This window comes from Adiantum capillus-veneris, chromosome 19, assembly GCF_014529385.1.
Source record: "Adiantum capillus-veneris isolate H3 chromosome 19, ASM1452938v2, whole genome shotgun sequence".
Taxonomy (NCBI): Eukaryota; Viridiplantae; Streptophyta; class Polypodiopsida; order Polypodiales; family Pteridaceae; genus Adiantum; species Adiantum capillus-veneris.
Window position 1 is genome coordinate 32400963 of NC_140949.1, and position 19420 is coordinate 32420382.

The 19420-nt window shown below is 44.4% G+C and overlaps 1 protein-coding gene and 1 pseudogene across 1 annotated transcript; both read right to left on the reverse strand.

The window, feature by feature from the left end:
* Positions 1 to 843: 843 nt before the first annotated feature.
* LOC147433792 (putative pentatricopeptide repeat-containing protein At3g01580) lies at positions 844 to 3767 on the reverse strand. Its single transcript, XM_086490395.1, has one exon. The coding sequence runs from the start codon at positions 3743 to 3745 to the stop codon at positions 1628 to 1630; it is 2118 nt and encodes a 705-aa protein (XP_086346521.1). The 5' UTR covers positions 3746 to 3767; the 3' UTR covers positions 844 to 1627.
* A 7550-nt stretch (positions 3768 to 11317) lies between these two features.
* LOC147433793 (uncharacterized) overlaps positions 11318 to 19420 on the reverse strand; it is a 92934-nt pseudogene continuing 84831 nt past the window's right edge.

Consider the following 19420-nt stretch of genomic DNA (forward strand, 5'->3'; position numbering starts at 1 on the left):
ATGGCTGCATGTACTTGCGCTGCAGACTGCGCGTGCTTGTCAGAGTCTAGTGCTTGGCCCCCCTCCCCTAGACCTTGACGGCCAGGAAAGGTCTTTTATTGACCTTCCCTCTGTAAAAATTGCTCCCGCCATAGCTCCCGACCGGTCGCCAAGGGGTCGCACTTTTTATAGGAAAGGTCAATAAAAGACCTTTCCCTACCCCATAAGTAGATCATGTGAAGCCTCTCAAGTGCATCCGCTTTTATGTTCTCAAGTTAAAGAAATCACTTTACTGTCATGGCGTAAAGAGGTGGACCAACGCTAAGCACCCATAGTGTTACATAAAACTTTCACAAGCCATACACTACCTCAATTTCCTAATAGAATGTTGATGCCAAAGATGCACCACTAGCTCTGTCATTGCAAGCACCATGTTTGGGAAGCTTACAAATATAATGGTAAGCATTCTAACCATCAACCATAAAAACATATTCCTTGCTCCTCTTGGTCAGCTTTTATTGCAAACCTTGCCTTCTTGTCACTCGGTGCCAGGTTGCACTACTCCTATTTGGTCTTTTTGTCTTGTATACCTCTTTGGATGCAGGCCACCATCCTCCTCTGTCGTCACCTAAAAGTTGTCGAAAATCAGGACTTTGCCCTAACATCCTCCATTTCTTCAACATTCTCCCATGCGCGAAAATAAACTGAGCTTTGGTGTAATCCCAACCACAAATTTTGCTTAAACTTCTAAATTAGAAGGTATGGAACTACTAAATTAGTCAGTATGAAAGCCCACCTAATTTGAAAGAATTTAGTATAAAACCCTTAAAATATAGTCAATTTTCCCCACAATTTTCATATGTAGGGGTCTCTCTCTCTCTCTCTCTCTCTCTCTCTCTCTCTCTATATATATATATATATACACACACACACACACACACACACACACACACACACACATGCGCGCGCGCACGTGTGTGTTTTATTATTAATAAAATGGTCTTTTCCAGCACTGTATGATCCTCCCACTAATTTCAGATTGCTGCAGCATCAGAGAAGATATGATTTCGAAGTTAAGAGGAAATAAACTATGGCTTCCTAGTCCATTTGTAGGTTCTTGCAAAGAATATTTGAAAAATCTGAGTTTGTGCCGTTCTCAATGTCCACTCCTTACCAGTTTGTCTGCAGGTTCATACACCCGGACTGTCCAAAAGACACGAGTTCATGCTTGATCAAAGGGTAACAGAGTTAAAAACGCCTCAACCACCTTGTTCTATAATCAGCTAGCGATGTGTACAAGCCATCGACATTTTGATCCAAGCAAGCTACTAAAGCTGTTGATAGTGGCCTTCAAAGGGCCTATGATGAGACAATAATCCAAGCTCTGCACAAATTTGCTTGCAGATCTCTTCTTAGTGAGTAAAGGAATGGAAGAGTACTTCATGTGCGTGGAATTTGGTGACTATACAGTTGAATGGAAAAAAGTGATGCCTGTGTTCACTCACCATAATCACATCGATGGTGGCCTTGCCATTAAACACTGGAGAATTCCTCGTCGAGGAAATCGGTCATAGACAAGAAGAACCAGCCCCCCTGAGTGTCCCAAAATATGACTCTTTTGTGGAAGCCTTTTTCTGCACACGGACACTCAGTCCGCCAAGTCTGATATACTCCCCACAATCTCTCCAGGACTGCAGATACTTGAAAACATGTTGGACATGAGCACATAAGCCGCCGTATCCTCGGGATACACTCTGCTTGCATGAAGGAATGCAAGCTTTCCCAACTCGTAATGGCCATGAGTGCAACACGCACACATCAAGCATGACCACATTGCCGCAACATCTAGGAATCTGATTCTTCTCACAATGTTCTCTACTTTTGAAAACACTCCTGCACGCCCAAGAAGGTCAACCATACAGACATAATGAGCGGGCTTGGCGTGCAAATGATAGTGCGCACTCATGAATTCAAAATACTCGGCACCAACATCGACCAGCCCAGCATGACTACAAGCTGAAAGAACTGTGGCGAAGGTGACTTCATCAGGGTAGAAGCCTGCAAGTATCCATTCCTTGAATGCCTGCGCTGTAGTGAAAAAGTTGCCTTCTCTTGCATATCCTGTGATACATGCATTTAGGATCACAACATCGGGGTGAGCAAGAGCGCCAAAAACCATCCCAAACTCCTTTGTACTGGCAGAGCTGCCATATGCATGAAGAACAGACCATATTAGATGCACGTTGGCATCGGACCCCATGCAAATGATATAGAAATGCATCTGAGTGCAAATGTCTACACTCCCTACTTCACAGCATGCTTGCAAGACACAAGCACAAAACGCATCGTCCACGCCAATATCCTGCTCGAGCATCTGGCTGTATAAAAGGAGAGCTTTACCTGCTTCCCCTTGCTCTGTATATGCCGACAACAATGCATTCCATGTTATGAGATTGCGACCGGGTAATGTTGTGAAAATGTCTTCTGCCTCTGATATAAGCCCACACTTTCCATACGCACTCAAAAGGGTGGTTCCCACAAACACATCTGCAGTAAAGCCATTTCGGTGAACGTCTGTGTGTAAGGCGCGGACGATTCTTTGAGCCATTAACAAACAATCCCCGAACTTCACTGCCTCCCTATCTTCCCTTTCTACCAAGATGCCACACGCTTGAAGGGTAAATACGTAGGTTTGACAATCCGGATTCAAGCCCTGGTCTAGCATTCTGACGTACAATTTCAAAGCTTCTTCAATTTGGTCATTTTCAATACAAGCAGATATCAATGAATTCCATGTAGGGATAGTAGGATGTTTTAAGTGCTTGAAAGTGTGCTGTGCCTTGGAAAGGGCACCAGACTTGCCATACAAATTCACAAGGGTGGTCACAACGAAGGGATCCGATGCTAAGCCCTGCTTGTGAGCATCCGCATGTAATGCCATGCCAATTTCAAGGGGTGCCTTTCTACTTTCATCCTGCCTATCAGGGATAAGCCCACATGCTTGGATGGCAGTCACAAAGGCTGCTTGATTTGGATTCACTCCTTCCTCGATCATTTGCCTATATGAAAGCAAGGCTTCGAAACCTAAACCATGATCAACAAAAGCAGAAGCCATGGCAGTCCATGACACGGTATTATGCTCTGTCACATCCCTAAAAGCTGCCCGAGCATCATCGACTGTGCCGCATTTTCCATACATGCACACAAGGGCAGAGCATACAAACAGATCTGCAACGAGTCCCCTCCAGCGAGCTTGGGCATGTAAAAGCTTACCATATTCAAGGTCTGGCACACAGCCACATGCTTTGAAGAGTGCAACAAAGGTGTAAGAATCAGGATCAACATTATCTTTGATCATGTGCTGATATAAGCAGAGGGCATCAGCGGCACGGGCAGTGTCATCAGCAAGGCTGGAGATGATGGCAGTCCAAGCAAAAACTGTTCGGTGAGGCAATGTGTGGAGAATGAAGAGGGCATCATCAGTGGCGCCGCAGCGGGCAAGGGTGAGTACCAAATGTTCGCCGACTGAGGAGGAGAGATCCACAGTGCAGCTTTCAAAGTGGCGTTGCAGACGCCTAGCGACTGGCAGAGCCTTCCTCTTGGCGCACGCTTTGAGGAGGCACATGTAGGAAGATTCAGAGGATGAAGGCGAATTTTCGATGAGCGACATGGCTCTGTCGAGCTCTCCTGTGGCGCACACGTACTGAAGCTCGCCATGGAAGCTCTGGAGTAGACTATTCCCACCTCTGCATCTCAGCAACTGCATAAAATCTTCATCTATTTTACTACCCTTCTAAGGCCTAATTGCTTTCTAATTGCATGCTTCTCTCTCATATGGTAACTCTCATTTTATATTCATTTCTACATGAGATTTATGTCATGTTGATTACCAGTTGCGAGCAACACCTACCTCGGGGTAATTTCTAGCATAATGTTTAATTCTTCGACACTTGTAATAGGCATTGGAAAACGAGGCAAAAGGCAGTGAAGTCTGCCATATTGAGATCCAAGTATTTGGGTATGGGCTTGCTCATGTCCCACAGTATACATACTTTAACATCCAAGCCTGGTCTCACACACTGCAGCTTGGGAATAAACAACACCTGGCCCATAACACAAGGCCCCGGAGCCAAAGAGTTAGGTTCTCAAGTGTAACACACACTGGGCAAAAATTCAGAAACTTTTCATTCGGGCAAAATTAAGGTGTCCAAGGCATTGCGTACGCAAAGTATGAAGCTCCCCAGATACCCCCCTTTGATAACAAGGTCCTACGCACCGTGTGGACACTTAGCCACATAAAAGCCTTTGCCAACCGCAATGAAGTGGCAGATGGCGTTTCTGATGTTCGTAGCCTCTGCCCCCCAATTCCACAATCCTTGGACAGACATCCGCCGGCTCATAAAGTATATGACCACCGAGTGGGAGCAACATGTCTCTAGGCCCTACAATGCAAGCTCATGATTGAAGTTAGCCTGCATCACGAAGCCATCTTCAACCTTGCTCTGATGGAACAAATTCACTCTGTGCAGAATCTTTGTTGTAAGGATTCAGCCTCCAAAGGATGACTGCTTCATAATCTTCTCATGCCCGAAGGCGTTGGTCACAGATTCATTCATCCTTTTCCTACCTTCCGTTGCAAACACGAAGTCCATGTATAAAGGCTTGCCCCTGTCGTGCGGATTCGGTTCGTCCCTCGAGGAGCTGCCTCCGCTGTCTAGATTCATTCCCAAACTGACAAGAGCCAGTAAAACTCCCCGCTTAAAGCAAGACCCCAAAGAGGTAAAAGAAAAAAAAAACGCTTAATAAGTCTCCTATGAATGCCAACACGTTTATTATGTCCACTAAGGTCCTAAGCCCGCTTAGGATCAAGCAAGCAGAGGAGGGTAGATCGAGATCTAGGATCCTCAAGCAAGAGAACCTAGAGCAGCTCTCGCGGCCCCCGCGAGCTCAATTTGCAAGATTGCAAGTTGCCGGACCACCGAATCTCTGCCTCCCCAAGAAGAACCTCAAACCGGCGTCTCAGAGCACCTAAGCAAGTTCGTGCAACACATGCCCGACCTCCGATCAACCCTCACAACCCAATGTGACCTAAGACCTGAGCGCGACCCCAGAACCCTTGCGCCTCAGAACCCTACGCTATCGTGACCTCGACCTTGCATTGTCAAGTGAAAATGTATTTTTTTTTGTAGCAAATCGCACACATCCCGTGCGAATTGATACAAACGTCCTTATAAGCACACAGGGGTGCTTGGCCGCCTTTGAACCCATGACCCAAGTCACAGAAGAACAAAGACTCAACCAACCAACCTTAGACCTTAGCGCGACCTCAAAACCCCTACACCTTAGAACCCTACGCCATCGTGATCTCGACCTTGCATTGTCAAGTGGAAATCTTTTTTGGCCTACATAAGGGGAGGGCAAAGTTAATGGATCAAAAGCTTAGCAAACTGTTCAAACTCTTGGGATCATTCTGGACCATTGGAATAAGCTTGTTGAATAGAGCTACACTAGTATGTGACCCCGCGCGTTGCTGCGGTCATAAATTTTTTGAAATAAGAGTCGTAAAATTGTGGGTTCTCCAAGGGCTTTGTGGTTCTAAAAGCAAAGGCAAGGCCCCATGGCCTATGTGTCCCTAGCATCGTGGATTAGTAACAACTATAGAAACCGACTTTAGGGCATGGTCACACGAGGCTCAGTTATAAGTAAGTTGGGTGGATAATTGAGCCTCTTGAGTGAAGCATCTCAGTTCTACTATGCCAAGGCTCTTGTAAGTATGCCAAAATTGGCATAGTTGCAAAGGCCTATTGTTCGTACCTTTTTTATTGTTGCTTTTTTTAAGCTTGCGCATGTTGACGACGTTGTCTGCACATCTTTGAGAGAGAGAGAGAGAGAGAGAGAGCCGATTATACAGCCATGGTAGCTGCAACACATGCAGAGCACCCGTTTTGTCGCGAGGTGCATCCAAGGCCAACTAACGGCTCATGGTTGGATCTCAACCGCCAAGTGGTAAACTTTGGCTCACTCTATTTGTGCGACCATGTAGTAGGCTTAGTTATCAGTGAATTTCTCAAAATAATGCATAGTAGGTACAAATATCAAATATTGATAACTGTGCCTCGCGTGACCACCACCTTAAAGGTGTGGCTTGCTCTAGGTAATATTGCTTATATAGTGTGTACAATGAGGTTGGACCAGCCATGGAGTGTATTGTATGTTGACCGCATTCTGTGTGTGTGTGTGTGTGTGTGTGTGTGTGTGTGTGTGTGTGTGTGTGAGAGAGAGAGAGAGAGAGAGAGAGAGAGAGAGTAGCAAATAACAGATTATGAGAGTTTAAATCTCTATGAGAGAAAGAATAGCAAATGCCAAATTATGAACATTAGTTTATGTGCGTGTGTGTGTGTGTGTGTGTGTGTGTGAGAGAGAGAGAGAGAGAGAGAGAGAGAGAGAGAGAGAGAGTAGGAAATAACATATTATGAGAGTTTAAATCTCTATGAGAGAAAGAATAGAAAATAACAAATTATGAACATTAGTTAAAATCTCTTTGAGAGAGAGAGAATAGAAATGACAAATAATGAGCATTAGTTTAAATCTCTTTGAGAGAGACAATAAAAAATCTCTCTCTCTCTCTCTCTCTCTCTCTCTCTCTCACACACACACACACACACACACACACACACACACGCACACGCACACACACCCAAAAGTGTTGCAATGATTGCTTCAATGTGAGCACCGTGTTTGGCATGGGCGGTCACCACGTTTTTGATAAAGGGGCCATGTTTTGGTATCCAAGTAAGCTTTTGATGGTGTGTATCATATCAATGCCAAGGGGCTAATGCATGCTATTTCCCTATGCTCTCTCTCACTTTACACCATTGCAATAAGTTCAATGCAATGGGTAATGCAAAAAAAGAAAAACATGTCTTAGTATTTTTATAAGAACCACTATGAAACTTGTCAACTATGTTGTTTAATAGTAAATAAAGAAGATGTGCAAGAGAAAATGGTATTTTTAGAGGGTTGCATGCTCTTACTATATTCTCAATATCTATGAATAGCATAATGTTTTATATGAATCATATCTCAATGGTAGAGTTTAGTGTTTTACTCTTTTTTAAGCATGCAATAAGTCACAACCTATGATCCTTCGTGAAACATCTAGATCCCAGATTCTCTCCAGCTTATTTGATTCATGCATGTTATTGCAATGCCAAGAATATTCTAAACCTTCTTCACACTATGTACATCTTGATCTCAATATAGTAGCTTTGATAAGCAACGAACACAAACTTTATCAGTTTGCCACCATTTCTCCTTTGTGAATTTGTCTTTGTTGCCACCATCCATTTGATGGATTGTACTCAATCTTTATGGCTATATAGACATGCACATCCACACTTCTCTAATTAAGTTCATTTTGATTATAAATTAAACTATCGCAAACCTAATTTGCTATATGTTTTTCCTCTTATGCCTGCATCAAAATGCATTGGCCTCACTATTGGCTTGAATATGTCACCATGTCTCACATGGACCCCTCACATATTGGCATAACCGGTAGTGACATGCTTCTTATTCTTTCACATTTTGACATAGTGCCATATGAGGTATCTTTTTGGTTAGCTCCCTACCTTACCTAATCCCCTATCCCTTTTACTCAGTTCCCTTTTATACATACACGAACTTACTATTATCTTTGAGTTATCTTCCCCTTTCTTGAGAAAGTACCTACGTGTAGCACCAAATTTGGTTTTTCACTTACATATTGAGCTCATAGTCCTTAGTTTGTAAACAATTCCAAGTTCTTCAAAAGACACCTCACATCCCAACAGAGTCTAAACTCGCCTTTCATTACATGAGTTTTTTCTTTTAGGGCTTTCTATACCAACAGAGCCTGATCTTTCTATCGTGGCAACACATAGACACTTGCCTATCTTGCTTCCACTTCTAAGCAGATGTCTATTTTCTTGGAAAGGTAGCATAAATGGTTTAATTTTTCCTTGCGAACTAAGTAGTTTCCATAATATTTCTATATTTCAAAACCTTGAGCTTATGCATTCCAATGGAAGATATGTTGCGAGTGTGTAGAAAGGACCTCCTCCGCTCCTAACGTCCATCGCGTAGCTGAGCAAGGTGCAAGAAAGAGCAGCCACCGATGACACCACTTGTGTGGCAGGAAGCTGAGAAATGAAAGGTTGAAAGCATAGTCGCAAGGCCAACCTCTTCGCATGCAGAGTAGAAGCGCTGAAAGGAAACTAACACAGCTGCCATGGGGACTGGATGCAAGTGCTCTCTCTCTCTCTCTCTCTCTCACACACACACACACACACACACACACACACACACACACGAGAGTTGTGGCCACCGAGTTGGGACCAGGAGCCCTAGACTTGTGGCAATGTAGTTGTAGCTTCTTTGGCAAGTCAATTTGCCAACCTCATGCTCTCTAACCAATAGTGGCATGGGGATAGCGGAGACATCCATCTCGATTGTCAATGCCTGTGAGGTTCTATATTCCTGAAAAAAGTGGTGCTTCACCCACGCGTGCACGTGCAAGAGAGAGAGAGAGAGAGAGAGAGAGAGAGAGAGAGAGAGCGTTCTGATGCGTGGAAGTGCTTAGTGCTCGAGAATTTCTCAGCTCGATAAAGAAGTAGTATAGATATATAAGTATTAAATTTGAGAGTTGGAGTTTCTTTATGGCTTTAGAGTAGCACTTTAAGTGACACATGGATGACTCTAGGACTCATCTCTCTCTCTCTCTCTCTCTCTCTCTAAAAGACACACATACTAGTGCCCCATGCAAGGGTGTAGCAGCTTTTCAATAGGTGTGCTCGGGGTGGTGAGAGAGTGATCATGGATGTACTGGGTATTCAACTTTTCTACGTCTATCATGCTCTTCTATTTTGGGACTATTTGAGATTCCCAATGTTTTCAATAAGCCAGGTTTAGTGTATTTTTGTCATTAAAATTACAAACTTGGCTAGATTTCAAGCTTGCCAATGAAGAAAATTGACAAAATTTTGCAAGTTTTAGTGTCAATACGATATTCTTCAAATTTCAACCTAAAATTCAAAAGCTTGTTTTGTTGTGCAATTTTTTATTTTAAGATTTCTTCGATTAAAAAAAATATTTTTGGCAGGCCCTATTCGAGAAACGCTCCTCCCCCCCCCCCGTTCTCTCTCTCTCTCTCTCTCTCTCTCTCTCTCTCTCTCTCTCTCTCTCTCTCTCTCTCTCTTTGCACACTCATATTGTCCCACATAAAGTGTAGGTAGCACCAATCGACTCTGAGATCATTCGACTCTAACCCTTTGTGCAAAGCTACAACATGCAATGTGCACATTCTCGGGGCTAGAAGAAAAATTATACATAAAGGTGCCGAGTGAGATATTTTAGCCCTTTGTGCAAAGCTACAACATGCAATGTGCACATTCTCGGGGCTGGAAGGAAAATTATACATAAAGGTGCCGAGTGAGAGATTTTAGCTCAACATTATACAATGCTTGAAATCTTTGAAAGTTCTACATTTTTGGAAGTTCAAGTATAAATTTCAAGGCTAGAAAGGGAAAGGGAATTCTCTATGCTCTGCACAATCTAGCCCAGGCATATCCCAATGGGATCGACATTGGGGGTCATTTGGACCGTCGAATTTAGATTTTCAAGAAAATTTAGGGCGAAAAAGTAATTTCGGGCGAAAAAGTAATTTCGGGCCATCAAGTAAATTTGAGCTCGTCAAGATTGTCTTGCACCTTGCACATCAAAGCCACGATCTACCATATTCAAGGCATGGGATCTAACCATTATGCTCACATGCTTTCACTGAAGATCATGTTACTCCTATGTATTACATTGTAAGTGCAGACTGATTTGTAAATTTGGGTACCGATTGCATGGTCTACAATGCATGTGTGTCATGATATGTCACCTCCACCTTGATCCCATTTAACCACGCCCATGCCATATAGTGCTCAAAGTTCTTTAGGGCCTTCAAAATGCAAAGTAGAGCTACAAACAAAAGAAATCGCCCTTCAAAATTGAAGGCTTGAGTAAAACTCCATGGCCTTGCTAAAGAGTTTAATCAATATAAATATACACGAGTATGTGACCTGCGCATTGCTACGGCAAAAAAAAAAAACATGGTCTTTATTCTTATAAAACTAACTTCCACTTGAAAGCACACAGCAGCTGCAACTCTCTCCCCCCACCCCCTTCTCTCTCTCTCTCTCTCTCTCACACACACACACACACACACACACACACACACACACCAACAACAATGATGAAGTTGGGCTGCATGTAAAGCTGACATGTGTATAGTGCTACATTTTCATCAGGCAGGCTACGTGATCACATGCAACAACCCATTTTTGTAATCTAGTCCAAGGACGACGAATGAAGGAGGGGTCTGTCGGCCTTGAAAGTTTTAGTTTCTTTGATGGAACTTAGCGTCATACCGTGTTTCCAAAGGCTCGAGAGCTTGATGTGAGATCTCTCTCTCTCTCTCTCTCTCTCTCTCTCTCTCTCTCTCTCTCTCTCTCACACACACACACACACACACACACACACACACACACACACACACACACAACAATGGTCCGGACACTCTATTAGATCCACCGTTATTGGATCACTTTGGTCTCATAGGTCATTTTGGCCTTTTTAAGATGTTTAATATAACATTTCATTTCACATCATCTCTCTCTCTCTCTCTCTCTCTCTCTCTCTCTCTCTCTCTCTCTCACACACACACACACACACACACACACACACACACACACACACACACACACACACACACACACACACACGCACGCACACACACACACACACACACACACTAGGCTCACACCTCTCTCATGCAATAACAGATGTGTGAAGAGGCTTCTCTCTCTCTCTCTCTAGGGCAGTACACTTAAAACTCTTCCAGTTTTTAGGTCATAATTTTAAGTATGGTGGTATTTACTCTAAAATTTGTAGTATTTGTTGGTTTACTTCAGAGTAGATTTGAAATCTAGCCAAGATTTTGCACACACTACTTGCAGCTCTCTCTCTTCTGTCTGTAACCCTGTCTCCCTCCCTCTTTGCTCTCTCTCTCTCTCTCTCTCTCTCTCTCTCTCTCACACACACACACACACACACACACACACACACACACACACACACACACACACACACACACACGTGCACACACACACACACACGTGCACACACACAATGATGAAGGTGGGCTACATGCGAAGCTAGCATGTGGAACACGATACGCTGGGGTGTATTGCGCTAGGTTGTAGGTCATGTTTATAAATGAACATTGAGCAAATCCATGAAATTTTCATCAGGCAAGCTACACGATCACGGCACTGTCCTCTTCGTGTTGCCTCTCAACCTCATCGATATCATCTACATCCTGCTCCTCTTCATAGCTAGGGATCGAATTGTGTGTGTTTGCACATAGTTGCAACCCGGCAAGTTGCCCGTACGCATGTATTTCCATGCCATCAAAGTGTACAACATGTTCATTGTTGGGATTGGCCAAATGGTTCTGCATGGGATTGTTGTGAAGATCACGCCTCGTATTTCTATGGAGCACACCACCATTCTGCATCTCTTCTTGTCCTGCATCAATGCGAGAGTCACGGTTGTTGGAAGCTGCCTAGTTATCCGAGTTTTTGCCATTATTGCAAGGTCTATAGCTATAAGCAACAGATCCACTGTTTTGCAGAAAAGAGCTTCCTCCATTGTAAGCAAGGAAGCACCACTGATGAGGGTCGTCCCCATCACAAATGTTTGGGAGGCAGTCGGCATTCGGTGCATTGAATGTGGAAAGACCATGTGAGGGGCCCTCGCTGCTCTCAAAGGAGTCAGAGAGATGATAGGCCGGTAGCTGAGAATAGCCTTCATCGGTTGAAACAGGCAGAGCCGTTGCTGACGCAGAAATGCTCTCTCTCTCTCTCTCTCTCTCTCTTAAAATTGTTCCTACGGTGTCTCTTCTTTTCCCACTCTCTCAATAACAGCCCAAATACTCTATTAGATGCAGCAACATTGTATCAATTTGGTCTCATAGGCCCTTTTGGCCTTTTAAATCCATTTAATATAACATTTCATTTCAATTCTATGTGTGTGTGTGTGTGTGTGTGTCAACAATGGCTCAGACACTTTATTAGATCCACCAACATTGTAACAGTTTGGTCTCATAGGTCATTTTGGCCTTTTAAAGCCATTTAATTTAACATTTCATTTCATCTCTCTCTCTCTCTCTCTCTCTCTCTCTCACTCACACACACACACACACACACACACACACACACACACACACACACACACACACACACACACACACACACACACACACACACACAACAACAACAACAACAACAACAATGGCCCAGACACTAATAGTGATGGGGGCTTTTCACAAGCCAAGCTCCCATACCCCTCTTCTCTCGTCCCCACCCCATGAAAACCCCCTCTTAGGGAGGGAGTGATAAAAGGCATTGGAAAAAGTAAGAAAAAACTAAAGTATGATTATGTAAATATATAAGAAAGGTAAAATAGGCCACCTCATGCCTGCGGGGTAGCCCATCCCCACCTTGCCTCCTTTTTCTTCACTGTTGCCCCGTCGGGTGTCCCTTTTCCTCTCCTCCACTCAAAAGGTCAACCCCCTCTCTCTTCCCCTTGTCCTTTCTCCTTTCTCTCTCCCCTCAAGCTACCCCACCTCTCACCAATAATGCATTATAACTCACCAATAATGCACCCTAACTCACATGCAACTTACCCTATCTTCCAAAATAGTATACCCCACCCCCTCTTTTTCTCTCCTATCATATCCCATGACCCAAATACCCCCCTCTCTCTTTAAAGGGCTCCATGTCTCTTGTCTTGTAGCTAAATAACCTCCCCCACACTCACACACACTCAGTTTCACTGAAAAAGGTGCCCACAGACCCATCCCCACCCGGTGGTTACCTGATTTTTCTTGTATTCACACACATTTGCACACAGATTCACCTCTGAACACACTCCCCTCTCTCCCCTCTTGTAATTACTTTATTCTCCATGTCACCTCTCACTTTTTTTCATCAACCCATCTCTCTCTCTTAGTCTCTCTCTCATGAGATTGCTGTTCTGGCACATATATACACAGCCAGACAAGTGGGGCCCACAGTCACATGGCCTATGTAGATAATGATTTCTTCATTTCTAAATTCTAGAATTTCTCCCCCCTCCTCCCCTATATAAAGAGGGGTCACCATCACACTAAGGACACACCATCACCAAAGAGTACACTATGCACTGTGTGTGCCTAGTGCACACACACACACACCCACACCATCACCATCACCGCAATCACCATGCTCGTCTTGAGCATGACCTCTACACCCTTGGGCTATGGAAGATGAAGGGAAACTAAATGAAGGATGATGGCCATAACCCTCGTGCGAGTCTTCGCCATCAACTCTCACCTATCCGCCATGTGCTCTACCACGCTCTCCCTTCTCATTCCCCTACCCTATGCTCCCCATTTCATCGCTTTATTCTCTAAATAAAGCTTGAGGTTTTGTGAGTATGTTTTCTTGCAATGTTTTGCCCATGAGAGGTGTGCGGAATCGCCACCTAGTCTTGTGTTTGGAGTGAGCTTGTGTATGTGTGAAGGGTGTGCGAATTCGCCATCCTTTTGTGGTGCTTAAGTACTAAGCCGCTATACCCCCTCCCTCACTCTCTCTCTCTCTCTCACTTGATCTCATTCCCTTTCCTCTTCATCATTACTCCCAAGCATCCATCTCTCTTGGATGAAAAATTTGTTATGGTGGTGTGTTGTTTGCGTCCTAGCCGCTGAAGCTAGGTGGTGCCCCCTGTTTGCTTTACCATGACAGGCTCGAGGCGCGCCATTCGGTCCCCGGTGTTTTAGAGGCCGTCGGGGTTCGGGGTTCGCTTTGCTCCCGTCATTTGGTGCCCCCACGGAGGATCTTTTCATGAAACCCTTCAGTTTACAAGACTAAAACCCCTAAACTATTGTGAATGGATGAATGGCTAGCAGGATTTGCTAATTGGACGACAGAAGAAGAAGAGCTCCAAGCACAACTAGACGAACTCCGCATCTCCATCGAAGCTCGAGTGCCAGGCGTAACGGTAATCGATTTTCAGTGGGAGAGTCAACCAACACGACAAACCCAGTGGATATACATAGGCCAAGTGCCAAGAAGAAGAAGGAGAAGGTCGAAACCATGTCCGCAACCTACAACCAACCCACAACAACAAAATGGAAGGAGCTCTACACAATAGAGAATCAACACTATTCTACTTTGAGAATCGGGTAACTCAAGTCACCGAGATAATTATCACAGTCAGTTTTAAAGTCGCACCTGATGCTGCAGCACAGATAACGGAATCATTGGCTCACACTCTCACTAGAGAAACTAGGGATCTACTGAGTTTGTTTCAGGAAAGAACACCACCCTCTCCCACAAGCTTGGACAGTGACTAAGCACCTCTAAGCTTCACATGAATCAGTACAACCTACCTCAAGACAGATCACACATACCAACACATGTACTCTCAATCAAGGTAATACTGGATTTGAAGGCTCACTACCAGCACGTCATTGACACCATGCTGGGTGGGGAGCGATTTTTTGAGGTTCTGGCATCAGATCAACCATTTGTCCTACCTTTGGTACAAGGCAATGTACCGTTTGAAGTTTTAATCTATGTCCTAGTATAAGAGGGTATACACGCATCCTTGTAAAGAAGAAAATAAGTTTTGCAAGTTAAGCAGTGTGTCTTTCTAGCTCTCTCTCAGTAATCATGGCAAGTGTAGCATTTCCAACATTTAAAGGAAAGAAGGGGGAGGATTTGGTAACAGACTTCCTAGATGACTTTGAAGTAGCATGTGTAGTGAGCAACAAAGATACGGATGAATCCCGGGTTAGAATCTTTAAGCATCTCATGAAGCTAGAAGCTAGATCATGGTACAATGCACTTCCACAAGCAACCAAGGATGACTGGGAACCCTTAAAAACCGCTTTTAAGAGGCGCTTTGGGTGGAGGTACCACTTCAGAAAAGTTGTGGGACAAGTTGAGAGACTTGAAGCAGGAGGGTCTTTTAGAATATGCCACCTATGAGTCCAAATTTGTGGATTTGTGGGAACGGTGGGTTGAGTCACTGGCAAGGGGGGAAGCTGCACCCGATTTCCTAAAAAAAGATCGGTTCACGCATGGCTTATGGCCGCTTCTCAAGGAGAAGGTGAAAGGTAGATTCCCGGCTACGTACGAGTTAGCCGTTGAGATTGCTCGCCTTAAGGAGAAGAAGCTGCGAATGAAAGCCAAAGAAACCGAGTCAACAGAAACAGCAACATCACGTCGACCAGCAACTACGACAACCACCATTCCACCACCACCACCGGCTCTTGGGGTAAGAGATGACCAACAAGATATGTTGGCCCATATTACTGACCAACTGCAGAATTCGTCTGTCCACTTAATACAACAAGGGAGGAGTCAAGAAAGAGATCAAGACCCTGGAAGAGAACGATGACAAAACAGGGAGTATCATTGCTACAACTGCGGAGAAGACGGTCACGGTATGTACTACTGTCCCAAACCACGACAAAACTATAATAGAGGAGGTAGGAGGAACCAATTGTCACCCCCTAGAGAAAGAACACCCCCACCCCGAGCACCAACCCCACCAACACAAATTCTACGTCCACCCTAGACACCACTACAAGCATCCATTCCACCTCTTCCACCAGCCCCACCACCTGATCGCCCTGTAAACATCATAAGGCTAGAAGAGAAAGGAAAAGCCATAGTAGTCGATGCACCCAGAGCAAAGGAGAGGGACAAGGGTAAGGAGAAGGTAACCTTTTTAGAACCACTTGAGGCCATGACTGTGAAAAGAGCTAGGAGGGAGAAGGCTACACAATCAGATGATGAGAGAAGCATGAGAGGAGAAACTAGCAAGAGGCCATCCAGGCCACGACGGAAATTGGGCATCACCGACTTCCAGCTAGGGGAAAGTTTTAAGCCCTATGATCTAACATTGGATGTGGCAGAGCAAGGACCGAAGATTACATGGCCACAACTGCTACATCTTGTACCTAAAGTAAGGCGACAATGGTCTAAAATGGTAAGTACAAGACGCTCCAAAATAAAGGTAGCCGGAGCAATTTCGGGATGCAACATGGATGACATCCTTCCAATTATCGACGTAAACATAAAAGGAAAGAGGGTTGGAAACACCTACATTGATGGAGGTGCACAAATCTGTGTAATGAGCGAAGCTATGATGCTTTGATTAGGGCTCGAGGTTGACAGGCCTTCTCCATGCAAGGCAAAGATGGCAAACAACGCAAAAGTAAAGTGTGTGGGTGTGGTAAGTGCCATGAAAATCAAAGCTTTCAACACTGAGGTAGAGGTAGATGTTTTTGTAATGCCTACTAAGGGGGAGGGCTATCCACTAATTTTGGGAAGGCCATGGTTGATGGCCATGAAGGCAAAACAGGACTGGGGTACTGGCCTTCTACGCATGACCGGTAAGAAAGGGGAGACAATCTACTACGACATGAGGATTGGCAAGCAGAAGCAAATGAATCTGGAAACATCAGCAGATGAAACCACTAGCGAATCTTCCAATTCTGAGGAGGAGACCACATCCACTGACGAAAGTGACAGTTCCATTGATGTGATGGGTATCATTATGAAGGATCCACAAAGGGTAAGCACAACTGGTGATCCATCACCAAAAGGGCAACCCAATGAAGAGGAGAGCAAATCACCTGGCCTAGGAGGAAGTAGGTTGAAGGGTATGTTGTCTACGGAATTAACACTTGAGGAGAAAGATAGTTTTTTTCAAATGTTGATGGGATTTCCTAACCTGTTCATTGACAACTATGAAAGAATCACAGGCATTACACTGGTGGAACATCATATTAAGCTGAAGGAAGGGGTAAAACCAGCTGTGCAAAAGCTACGACGACTGGGGGTCATACAAGAAAAGGCACTCTTGGCCGAGGTAAGGAAACTGCTGGAGGCGGGATTCATCTATCCTGTAGAAAACTCAGAATGGGTGTCACCCGTAGTGGTGATGCCTAAAAAGAATGGTAAGTGGAGGGTTTGTGTTGACTACAAACCACTAAATGCAGCTACAAAGAGAGACCACTTTCCTCTCCCTTTCTTGGATGAAATTCTGAATGAAGTAGCGGGTTTTGAATGCTATACCGTCTGTGATGGTTATTCTGGATACTTTCAAATACGCATAGCCTTGGAAGATCAGCTAAAAACCACTTTTATCACGCCATGGGGTTGTTTTGCATACAGGGTTATGCCATTTGGTCTCACAAATGCACCTGCCACATTCCAAAGATATGTCACATATGTTTTTCAACTGTTCTTTGGAACATCCATAAGAGTGTTCATTGATGATTTTTGTATATATAGCTCCCGTATTTCACATTTAGAAAAGGTAACTGAAGGTTTGGCCAGGTTGCAGAGCCTAGGTGGGCAATTAAATGTGGATAAATGCCACATTGGGGAGAGTAAAGTCATTCTACTAGGCCATGAAATTTCAGCAAAAGGTATCAACGCCGACCCAAGTAAGGTGTCCGCACTCATAGCCCTACCTTCACCAACGACCGCACGTCAACTGGTCTCTTTTCTACAGAAGGTGAGGTACTTAAGTAGATTCATACATCTACTATCACAACTTGTTCTACCACTGCAACAACTCACTCAAAGATCAACTTTCACTTGGGACGAGGAAAGCGAACATCACTACAACAAGGTAAAGGAGGTCTTAGCCACTCTGCCAACTATCTCACCACCTAAGTGGGATGAAAAATTCTATGTCACCTCAAGTGTTGGTGATGACTCATTGGGGCTGTGCTACTCCAAAAGGATACGACGACATCTTTCATGAGGCCAATCTACTTCTCTAGTCGAATGATGACAGCAGGAGAGAAAGGTTTCACCCATGTGGAACACTTAGTCCTAGCTCTTAGATTTGCAACTACAAAGTTTAGGTCATATTTGCTGCCTAAGCAATTTGTGATTCTAACCACGGATGAAATATTTCCCTATGTTGTACAACACATGGATGTGTCTGCTAGAATTACTAAATGGCTAGTTCGTCTGCAAGAGTTTGACTACACGGTACAGGTAGAAAGCACGACAAGGGCAAGTTTGGGGGGACTCATGACCTACCAAGTCTTTGAAAGGGAGGAGAAGCAATCTAAGGAAGGAGAAGTCCGATTACCTCCAGTACCACCGATGGTAGAAGGAGCATACTCTCTCTACTTTGATGGAGCCTACAAGCGAGCGTCCGACAAAGCAGCTGCAGGCATAGTGGTCTTTGATGACAAAGGGACAAAGGTATTTTCGTTGGGCCAATTGTTAGATTCACATTCTAACAATGAAGCTGACTATGCAGCACTAACCAAGGGTCTACAATGGTGCGTCTCGCAAGGTGTACAACGCCTTAATGTATTTGGGGATGCTCTACTTCTGGTAAGGCAAGTAAATGGAGCATGGACATGCAAGAATCCTAGTTTAAGGACTCACTTAAGTGGTGTAAAAACCTTGTTGGGTAAGTTTGAAGAAGTTCAAATACACCATATCCCAAGGGCTCAAAACCAAGAAGCAGATGCCCTAGCAAGTGAAAGACTACAGGAAGTGGTGGTTGGAGCAATAAAACTAAAGCTCCCTCTATTTCAAGGCAGTGATGCCTTGCCTGACATCATGCATTTTTTGGAAACAGGGGAATGCCCATCAGATTTAACAAAGGGACAGAAGCAATGGCTGACGCGGAAGGCCACAAGGTATCGACTCATCAATGATGGTTTGTACTGTAAGGGTAAGGACCAAATACTCAGGAAGGTCCCTCTCTCTCACGAAATCACGGGAGTAATTGCTAGCTGTCACGACGGGGTTTGTGGTGGTCACTTTGCCCTAGACATAACAAGTAGGAAAATCTTGCAGGCAGGCTTCATATGGCCTAGCCTCAACCGTGATGTACACCATTGGTGCAAAACGTGTAAGTTGTGTCAAAAGGCCGGCACTAGGTCACTTATGCCTGAACCACAGACACCTATTCTCTCATATGGCTCATTTGAAAAATGGGGTATCGATGCCATTGGGCCATTACCTAGGGACAACTTAGGAAAATTCTACATTATCATGGGGGTCGACTACATGACTAGATGGGCAGAGGCTACAGCCACCACTAGAATCACAGCGGTAGAGGTAGCTAAATTTATCTACCAGCACATATGCTGTAGGTTTGGCACACCTTTAGAGATCATCTCTGATAGAGGGCCAGGTTTCAGAGCAGACTTGGTAGGAGAATTAATGCAGAAACTAGGCATTACAAGGAGGCACTCTTCACCATATTACCCTCAATGTAATGGCCTAGTTGAAAAGGTAAATGGAATGGTTTCTAAAATTATTACAAG